This window comes from Petromyzon marinus, unplaced genomic scaffold (genome assembly GCF_048934315.1).
Source record: "Petromyzon marinus isolate PM22_M1 ecotype Great Lakes invasive population unplaced genomic scaffold, UKy_Petmar_22M1.pri1.0 PM_G_Scaffold_42, whole genome shotgun sequence".
Lineage (NCBI taxonomy): Eukaryota > Metazoa > Chordata > Hyperoartia > Petromyzontiformes > Petromyzontidae > Petromyzon > Petromyzon marinus.
The window spans coordinates 1,742,196-1,752,936 of NW_027422994.1; the positions used below are offsets into that span (position 1 = coordinate 1,742,196).

Consider the following 10,741-nt stretch of genomic DNA (forward strand, 5'->3'; position numbering starts at 1 on the left):
AGAGCGGGATTGGAGTTTAAGTTGGTTTAGATTCATTTTCCATTGCTCCCTCCCTTGAACTCAGCAACAACAACGTGGACATTGCATCCCACTGGGATTTTTAGCACACAGCGTTGGTGTACGGTGCTTTTTTCAAGAACATTTTGCTGTTTTTTTCATGGATTTTCTGTTTGCAGAGTCACACAAAGTAGTAACTTTAAGATGTGTTTCTTGTTCTTGTTTGTGTTTGTTGTGGTTGCACTTGATTCAAGAGCCGAATGGCTCACAGGGGTATACCAATATATATCAACTGAAACTATTGTGTACACACTATGTGTATGTAAACTGTGTGCGTACACTGTGTACGTGTACACTGTGTACGTGTACACTGTGTGTACATGTACACTGTGTGTACACGTACACACAGTGTGCACTGTGTGTGTGTACAGTGTGTGTACACAGTGTGTGTGTGTGTACACTGTGTGTCACTGTGCCTGGCACAAGCGTCGTGGTGACGTCACCGCCACTTAGTGGCGAATGGCGGTTGTTGTTGTGTCACTGTGTGTGTGTGTACACTCTGTGTGTACACTATGTGTCACTGTGTGTGTCACTGTGTGTGTATATACACTGTGTGTGTACACTGTATGTGTGTACACTGTGTGTACAGTGTATACCCTGTGTATGTGTACAGTGTATATACTGTGTGCGTGTACACTGTGTGCGTGTACACTGTGTGCGTGTACAGTGTGCGTGTACACTGTGTGTGTGTGTACGGTATGTGTGTATACACTGTGTGTGTGTACACTGTGTGCATGTGTACACTGTGTGTACATTGTGTGTGTACACTGTGTGTGTGTACACTGTGTGTACACTGTTTGTGTCCGAACCCCCGGCAAGGCCATCTACTTAATGACGAGAGAAAATTCACACGAAATGTCCTTTTCAATGAAGTCTTCCAGATGTAAATTGATACAAGCTTTTAATGAAGAAATAAAATCATCTAATTCAAAACACAACACAAGTCAAAGATGTTTCATTTTAAAACTTCAAAACGGAGCATGGGGTACTTGCGTGAATGCGTCCTTCGTGTGCCGGAAATGTTGTGACTTTCCTGGCCTGAAGGCCGTCAATGTGTTGGACCATTATTGGTGCACAGCGTCTCAACAACAGCAGTGGGGTTTGCTTCAACCGATAGGTAACGAACATCCAGACGTGAATCAGCAAGGAGCATTTCTAGTCCTAGTTAGACAAAATCTACGTCAACACGTAAGACAAAACTACAATTCGTGTTGTAGAGAATGTACCTCCTCCTATACGTGTAACTTTCGAGTGGTATGCCTTGTAACTGATGAATGATCCGAGCGTGCTCCCTATTTCAAAGACGATGAGTTGCTCCAGAGGCAGACGCTTCGTGAAACACAAGAGTTCTCTGTACAGGTTACTTCCAAAACACACACACACTTTGTCCTAACATCACTTATTCAATGTGTGACCCTCAGACAAAATATTACATGTACGCGCACAATCAGACAAGTATTCATTCTAAATCATTGACGGACATATTAGCAACATTGAATTACTGCAGCGAAATTGACTGCATCACGTTACATCGTATTAACAAGAAGTTATTTTACAAATACGCACCGTCTGCTTAACAGTGAATGTACAACGTACTATTGTTGCGTCATTCAAAACGAGTAGGCCGTTGCATGCTGGCATCTGGGTCAAAATGTAGCAAACTCTAAACATTACGCTACAAATAATAAATCACGGCGTTTCGATGGCAACACAAGCAATCGTCATCAGGTGGGACAAGCACAGCAGCAATAAGAAGAAACTGCTGGAGTACGCGCCTACTTCTTCAGCAGTTTCTCTTGCTGTGGTTGTCCCACCTGATGACGATTCCTTGTGTTGTGATCTAAACGCCGTGGTCTGTTATGTTGCTACCCACGTGGTGACTTTACCGAAATAACTCAAGTGTGTGGATTCCTGCAGTCACGAAAGTTTCGAATCAAGATTGCCTACAAACAGCACAACTGAGATGACGCATCAATCATCGCCCCCTACTGACAGGCTCTTGTCCACATGCAGGCCGGTGCAGGGCCACACCTTGTGCCACACAGGGGCAGCTGCTACTTCGGGATGCTCTTTGAGTGTTTCAGACGAGGTACGACACAAAACTCCGTGTTGCTGATGCGATTAAGCAAGCACCGTGTAAATGCAATTATAATAACATAGTGAATGCTTGGGAGCTTATTGTCTCTCGCTCCTGGTTACAAATCTACCCAACCCACGGGCCCACAAAGCCTGGCCGCCCTTACTCTGCAAGTTGAACTAGGAACTGAGTGTCCAACTTCACATTCTTGTCATTAAAGGCCTGTGACAAAGGTGCATCTATTGGAGCGACATCATCTCAAGCTTACACATCTACCGGGTCTCCACTTGACTTTGTATTGTCTTGGAGTAAGTCCACCCACACCTCCACTTCCACGAACTGCTGGGAGTTGCCTCACTCTGACTCAGAGTCAGAATTCTCCTCCTGCTTTACGATGTGAAGGTCCCATTTTAGAGTTGAATCTTCTTCACATTTCACTTTCACTTCTTCGCTCTTCACCATCACCTCTTCACATTTCACCATCACCTCTTCATATTTCACCTCGATACCTTTAAAAGTGTCCAAGCAGGGATTTTCGTCCGGTTCTTGTTTCATGAGGGATGGGCTCATTGCGGCACTTTGACTTTCACAAGCTGATTTCAGACTCCACTCCTTGTGGATATTCTGATGCTTCTGTGTTCTCTGGTGTACTTGAAGATTTAATGAATGTGCAAATGCATTCCCGCACACACTGCACTTGAAGGGTTTCTCTCCCATATGTGTTCTCTGGTGTTTTTCAAGAGCAGATGACCGTGAAAATGCCTTCACACACACACTGCACTTGAAGGGTTTCTCTCCAGTGTGTGTTCTCTGGTGTATTGTAAGAGTAGATGAATCTGAAAATGTCTTCCCACACACACTGCACCTTAAAGGTTTCTCTCCTGTGTGTGTTCTCTGGTGTGTTTTAAGAGCAGATGACCGTGAAAATGCCTTCCCACACACACTGCACTTGAAGGGTTTCTCTCCCGTGTGTGTTCTCTGGTGTGTTTTAAGAGTAGATGAATCTGAAAATGCCTTCCCACACACACTGCACCTGAAGGGTTTCTCTCCCGTGTGTCTTCTCTGGTGTTTTTTAAGAGTAGATGAATGTGAAAATGTCTTCCCACACACAGTGCACTTGAAGGGTTTCTCTCCCGTGTGTGTTCTCTGGTGTGTTTTAAGAGTTGATGACCATGAAAATTCCGTCCCACACACACTGCACTTGAAGGGTTTCTCTCCCGTGTGTGTTCTCTGGTGTGTTTTAAGAGCAAATGAATCTGAAAATGTCTTCCCACACACACAGCACTTGAAGGGTTTCTCTCCCGTGTGTGTTCTCTGGTGTCTTTGAAGATGAGATGAATCTGAAAATGCCTTCCCACACAGAGTGCACCTGAAAGGTTTCTCTCCCGTGTGTGTTCTCTGGTGTGTTTTAAGAGCAGATGACCGTGAAAATGCCTTCCCACACACACTGCACTTGAAGGGTTTCTCTCCCGTGTGTGTTCTCTGGTGTGTTTTAAGAGTAGATGAATCTGAAAATGCCTTCCCACACACACTGCACCTGAAGGGTTTCTCTCCCGTGTGTCTTCTCTGGTGTTTTTTAAGAGTAGATGAATGTGAAAATGTCTTCCCACACACACTGCACCTTAAAGGTTTCTCTCCTGTGTGTGTTCTCTGGTGTGTTTTAAGAGCAGATGAATCTGAAAATGTCTTCCCACACACACTGCACTTGAAGGGTTTCTCTCCCGTGTGTGTTCTCTGGTGTTTTTTAAGAGTAGATGAATATGAAAATGTCTTCCCACACACAGTGCACTTGAAGGGTTTCTCTCCCATGTGTGTTCTCTGGTGTGTTTTAAGAGCTGATGACCATGAAAATGCCGTCCCACACACACTGCACTTGAAGGGTTTCTCTCCCGTGTGTGTTCTCTGGTGTGTTTTAAGAGCAAATGAATCTGAAAATGCCGTCCCACACACACTGCACTTGAAGGGTTTCTCTCCCGTGTGTGTTCTCTGGTGTGTTTTAAGAGCAAATGAATCTGAAAATGTCTTCCCACACACACTGCACTTGAAGGGTTTCTCTCCCGTGTGTGTTCTCTCGTGTCTTTGAAGATGAGATGAATCTGAAAATGCCTTCCCACACACACTGCACTTGAAGGGTTTCTCTCCCGTGTGTATTCTCTGGTGTGTTTTAAGAGCGGATGACCATGAAAATGTCTTCCCACACACACTGCACCTGAAGGGTTTCTCTCCTGTGTGTGTTCTCTGGTGTGTTTTAAGAGTAGATGAATCTGAAAATGTCTTCCCACACACACTGCACCTGAAGGGTTTCTCTCCCGTGTGTGTTCTCTGGTTTGTTTTAAGAGCAGATGACTGTGAAAATGCCTTCCCACACACAGTGCACTTGAAGGGTTTCTCTCCCGTGTGTGTTCTCTGGTGGGTCTCAAGAACTGATGGCCATGCAAATGCCTTGTCACACACAGTGCACTTGAAGGGTTTCTCTCCTGTGTGAGTTCTCTGGTGCTGTGTCAAATTTCCAGTCCGATCCGTGCTGTATGCACGCTGGTCGCATTGTTGACTTGTCGTACCAAGCTGCTGTGCTGAGTGCCTTTGCTCCATCAGACCAGCGTCAGCTGCAGACAGAAAATAAGAATATCCACACCATCTACACGTCAGTATCGAGCCATGGAGGAATGAATATATACAGTCACACGTGACTTACACGTCTATATTGATTCATATATTCACGACTAGCTGTACTACCCGGCTTCGCCCGGGACTTGGATTCACCACGTTCGGCCACCTTTGTCTCCCCAGTGGCGATGTTCACACCACAGCAGTTACTCGTTTGAGGCTGAGTCGACCTAAGGGAGGCCCAGAATCGGTTCAAATAATCGTCGCCGGTGGTGGCCGTGAGCGGGAATCGAACTCGGGTCGCCGGGTTTGTAGCGCAGCATAGCGCTAACCGCTACACTACAATGTGTGACGCTTCCACACACACAGATACACACGGACACACACACAGATACACACACACAGAGACACAGACACACACACACAGACACACACAGACACACACACAGACAACGCTAACCGCTACACTACAATGCGCGACGCTTCCACACACAGAGACGCACACACACAGACACACACACAGACACACACAGACACACACACAGACAACACTAACCGCTACACTACAATGCGTGACGCTTCCACATGCGAGGGTCACGTGACAGATTTGACATCACAGGTCACTTGCCGTGCAAAAAATCTATACATTATTGAGCTCCCCCCCCCAACAAAAACACAAAAGTGTATTTGTATAATGTTTGCACGGTGTACAGTCTGGAAAGTACCCACATGGCAAATTTCCAGTTTGTTGCATGTCGGGAAGTACGCTAAACATTTTGAACAGACAACACACACAATCACAACTTTGCCTTTTATATGTATTTGGAGATGCAGTGAAAAACTTTCCCAAATTCATCACGCGGTTTCAGTTTTTTGATTTTCAGTTTGATTTATTTTGGTTATAGTCCCGTGAGCCATTTGGCTCTTGAATCGGGTGCAACCACAACAAGCAAAACAAACTAAAACACGACCAAGAAAAACATCTTACAGTGACTCTGTGTGACTGTGCAAACAGCACTGTCATGGCACGCAATGAAAGGGCAAATGTCATAAATATTCCTGTAAGCCCTCGCATCTTCAACATTAATGTTGCCATAGAAACGTCGTGGGGTGTTTTGCTTCATTGTAAAAAAAAAAAATTATCTGTTATTTTAATTTTATTTTCTATCTACGTGACTTTACCGAAAGAACCAAGAATATTAATTCCTGCAGTCACCAAAGTTTTAAGTCAAAACATTCACACACGTTGACAAAGCCTCACCTTGTGTTGTTGTGGGCAGGTCGCTTCTGATAACAAGAGCGGTATAGCAGCTCAAGCGGGCTTGGTCTGGTAACAAAAGAAAATAAAAACTGCGTGAATATTGACAATAAAACAAAGTTACAAAGTGGCGAGCCGGGTGAAGACAAATTAAACTTAAGCGAGATAATTAAAGTTAACGCAATCAGGCGAGGGCAGGAGGCAAGGCCACGCGTGGCTAGGCCCCGCGTTGTAAAGTTCCAACCTGGACATCGATTCCCATGCTCGCTGCTACTCAACTGACATCCCTACGAGAGAGAGGCTCTACCTTGGTAAACAACAACAACAACCACCACCACCACAACGACCACCACCACCACAACGATGAGAATTTCTCACCTCGGATTTCAGTGCAAGCGCGCACACGGCAGCTTCCTGTTGCCTCGCGACAGCAGGAAGTAGTATGACGTCACTTCCCTCCCACGAGCGACTCTTTAACTGAATAAATTATGTTAATGACTACGGCCCATATGTCGAGGGATGGGGGCTTGAGAGCTGAACCCGTCGCAATAAACTCGCGACGGCTTTAACGGACACATTATGTTAATGAGCCGCCAGTCACTGGGCGTAGCTTTGCCCAAATAAGGATTGCCACTGGAACGATATCGGCAGTGACCCAGGCGGAGGTGACGTCAAGCTCAAGAGCGCGGTGGACGGGGGTGGGGTGAATACCTTGGTCACATGACGTCACTAGCGAGGTACACCTGCCCCTGGCGTTTCACGCCGATGAGGTGATACAGAGTGGTGACGTCACAGAGTTGGAGTTTGTTGATTTAGATTAATTTTCCATTACTCCCTCCCTTGAGTGTGTGGGCTCAGCAACAACGTGGAAATTATATATACACTGTGTGTGTACACTGTGTGTGTACCCTGTGTGTGTACCCTGTGTGTGTACACTGTGCATATACTGTATGTACAGTGTGTACACTGTGTGTGTACACTGTGTGTGTGTACACTGTGTGTGTACATTGTGTGTGTGTACACTATGTGTACACTGTGTATACACTGTGTGTGTACACTGTGTATACACTGTGTGTATATACACTGTGTGTGTACATTGTGTGTACACTGTGTGTGTACACTGTGTGTGTGTACACTGTTTGTGTCCACATTGAACCGAACCCCCGGCAAGGCCATCTACTTAATGACGAGAGAAAATTCACACGAAATGTCCTTTTCAATGAAGTCTTCCAGATGTAAATTGATACAAGCTTTTAATGAAGAAATAAAATCATCTAATTCAAAACACAACACAATTCAAAGATGTTTCATTTTAAAACTTCAAAACGGAGCATGGGGTGCTTGCGTGAATGCGTCCTTCGTGTGCAAATGCTGTGACTTTCCTGGCCTGAAGGCCGTCAATGTGTTGGACCCTTATTGGTGCACAGCGTCTCAACAACAACAGTGCGGTTTGCTTCAACCGATAGGTAACGAACATCCAGACGTGAATCAGCAAGGAGCATTTCTAGTCCTAGTTAGACAAAATCTACGTCAACACGTAAGACAAAACTACAATTCGTGTTGAAGAGAATGTACCTCCTCCCATACGTGTAACTTTCAAGTGGTATGCCTTGTAACTGATGAATGATCCGAGCGTGCTACCTATTTCAAAGACAATGAGTTGCTCCAGAGGCAGACGCTTCGTGAAACACAAAAGTACCCTTTGGCCTGTATCACAAGAAGAACGGGTCTCACCTGAGTTCTCTGTACAGGTTACTTTCAAACACACACTTTGTCCTAACATCACTTATTCAATGTTTGACCCTTATAGATGAAATGTTACAAGTATGCACAAAACCAGACAAGTATTCATTCTAAATTATTGACAGGCATATTAACACAATTGGATTACTGCAGTGAAATATCCTGCATCACGTTATATCGTATTAACAAGAAGCTTTTACAAAAAAGTTGCAAAGTCTGCTTCACAGTGTATGTAAAACATACTATTGTGTCATTCAAAACGAGGCCATTGCATGCTGGCGTCTGAGTGAAAATGTAGCAAATTCTAAACATTACCTACAAACTACACAACTGAGATGACACATCAATCATCGCCCCCTACTGACAGGCTCTTGTCCACATGCAGGCCGGTGCAGGGCCACCACCTTGTGCCACACAGGGGCAGCTGCTACTTGGGGATGCTCTTCGAGTGTTTCAGACGAGGTACGACACAAAACTCCGAGTTGCTGAGGCGATTAAGCAAGCACCATGTAAAAGCAATTATTATAACATAGTGAATGCTTGGGAGCTTATTGGCTCTTGCTCCTGGTTAGAGATCTACCCAACCCATGGGCCCACAAAGTGTGCAACTTCACATTCTTGTCATTAAGGGCCTGTGACAAAGGTGCATCTATTGTAGCGACATCGTCTCTGGCTTACACATCTACCGGGTCTCCACTTGACTTTGTATTGTCTAGGAGCAAGTCCACCCACACCTCCACTTCCACAAACTGCTGGGAGTTGCCTCACTCTGCCTCACAGTCAGAATTCTCCTCCTGCTTCACGATGTGAAGGTCCCATTTTGGAGTTGAATCTTCACATTTTACCTTCACTTCATCGCTCATCACTTCTTCACATTTCACCATCATCTCTTCATATTTCACCTTGATACCTTTAAAAGTGCCCAAGCTGGGATTTTCGTCCGGTTCTTGTTTCATGAGGGATAGGCTCATTGCGGCACTTTGACTTTCACAAGCTGATTTCAGACTCCACTCCTTGTGGATCTTCTGATGCTTTTGTGTTTTCTGGTGCACTTGAAGATGTAGTTTCTGTGCAAACGCCTTCCTGCACAGAGTGCACCTGAAGGGTTTCTCTCCCGTGTGTGTTCTCTGGTGTACTTGAAGATTTGATGAATCTGCAAACGGCTTCCCGCACAGAGTACACTTGAAGGGTTTCTCTCCCGTGTGTGTTCTCTGGTGTACTTGAAGATTTGATGAATGTGCAAACGCCTTCCCGCACAGAGTGCACCTGAAAGGTTTCTCTCCCGTGTGTGTTCTCTGGTGTTTTTTAAGAGCAGATGACCGTGAAAATGCCTTCCCACAAACACTGCACTTGAAGGGTTTCTCTCCCGTGTGTGTTCTCTGGTGTGTTACAAGAGCAGATGACTGTGCAAATGCCTTCATGCACACACTGCACTTGAAGGGTTTCTCTCCCGTGTGTGTTCTCTGGTGTACTTGAAGATGTGGTGACTGTGCAAACGCGATCCCGCACACAGTGCACCTGAAGGGTTTCTCTCCCGTGTGTGTTCTCTGGTGTTTTTTAAGGGCAGATGACCATGAAAATGCCATCCCACAAACACTGCACTTGAAGGGTTTCTCTCCCGTGTGTGTTCTCTGGTGTGTTTTATGAGCAAATGAACCTGAAAATGTATTCCCACAAACACTGCACTTGAAGGGTTTCTCTCCCGTGTGTGTTCTCTGGTGTGTTTTAAGAGCAGATGACTGTGCAAACGCCTTCCCACACACAGTGCACTTGAAGGGTTTCTCTCCCGTGTGTGTTCTCTGGTGTGTTACAAGATTACATGACTGTGCAAACGCCATCCCGCACATCGTGCACCTGAAGGGTTTCTCTCCCGTGTGTGTTCTCTGTTGGTTCTGAAAAACTGATGGCCATGCAAATGCCTTGTTACACACAGTACATTTGAAGGGTTTCTCTCCTGTGTGACTTCTCTGGTGCCGTGTCAGATTTCCAGTCCGGTCCGTGCTGTATGCACGCTGGTCGCATTGTTGACTTGTCGTACCGAGCTGCGCTGAGTGCCTTTGCTCCATCAGACCAATTCTGCAGAGGAAGCGTCAGCTGCAGACAGAAAAAAAGAATATCCACACCATCTACACGTCAGGCACAGAGGAATGCACACGTGACTTACACGTCTATACTTATTAATATATTCATGATGTAGTGAAAAAGTTTCCCAAAATTATCAGATTTGATGAACGTGCAAACGCCTTACACACTGCACCTGAAGGGCTTCTCTCCACGGGCTGTTATGGCACACAATGAGAGGGAAAATGTCATTAATATGCCTGGAAGCCTTCATATCTTCAAGATTAATGTTAACTCAAAACTCTAAGCACACAAATTTGGCTGTCTGACTACAAAATGAATATTTATGAAAGCTAAATTCAGCTGACATAGCAAAGGGTGTTGAAAACAATACTATTTGTGTTGTGCAGAAATGCATAAATTAATGTTTAATCGCAACTCAGGTGTGAGTCCAGGCTCATATGTCCTTGAATGATGGGGATGTACAGTTCCGACTTCAGCTGAATGTGTGTGCTGTGTTCACCTCCTGTTTCCATTCATATAAAGTTCCAGAGGAAAACTGAAATAAACTATTGTTTTGATATAACCTCGTGTTCAACAGAGTTAATCGACTTTACTGCAAACACAAACTTGACACTGTCACACACTGCCATGAGTAAACAGGTGGCGGTGTGACCAGAACCATGCCTGGCTACCTTCATCTGCTCAGCATTAATTCTTCCTCACTCCACCAAGTAATGAATCGAGGATCAATCAACACAGCCGAGGCTATCCGTGTCTGTCTCTCTCTCCCCGTGGTGAAGGTGTTCCCCTCCACACATTCAGAGTCAACAGCGGCACGCGCTTCGCGTCTTTGACCGATACATTGACGCACGTATTGTTGGTTCTTTCAGTAAAGTCACGTAGATAGAAAATACAAATAACAGATTAAATTCAAT

At 45.2% G+C, this 10,741-nt stretch overlaps 1 protein-coding gene across 1 annotated transcript; it reads right to left on the reverse strand.

The window, feature by feature from the left end:
- Positions 1-996: 996 nt before the first annotated feature.
- Positions 997-10,264, reverse strand: LOC142917118 (uncharacterized). The gene is made up of 3 exons (XM_076061811.1): positions 10,261-10,264; positions 4,092-4,398; positions 997-3,671 (listed from the first exon to the last, which is right to left on the reverse strand). The coding sequence occupies exons 1-3, from the start codon at positions 10,262-10,264 to the stop codon at positions 2,489-2,491; spliced, it is 1,494 nt and encodes a 497-aa protein (XP_075917926.1). The 3' UTR covers positions 997-2,488.
- Positions 10,265-10,741: the final 477 nt, after the last annotated feature.

Coding starts and splice junctions, on each gene's coding strand:
- LOC142917118 (XM_076061811.1), bottom strand. Junction 3,672..4,091: donor ACGGGAGAGAAACCCTTCAA/GTGCAGTGTGTG, acceptor GAAACCCTTCAG/GTGCAGTGTGTGTGGGAAGG.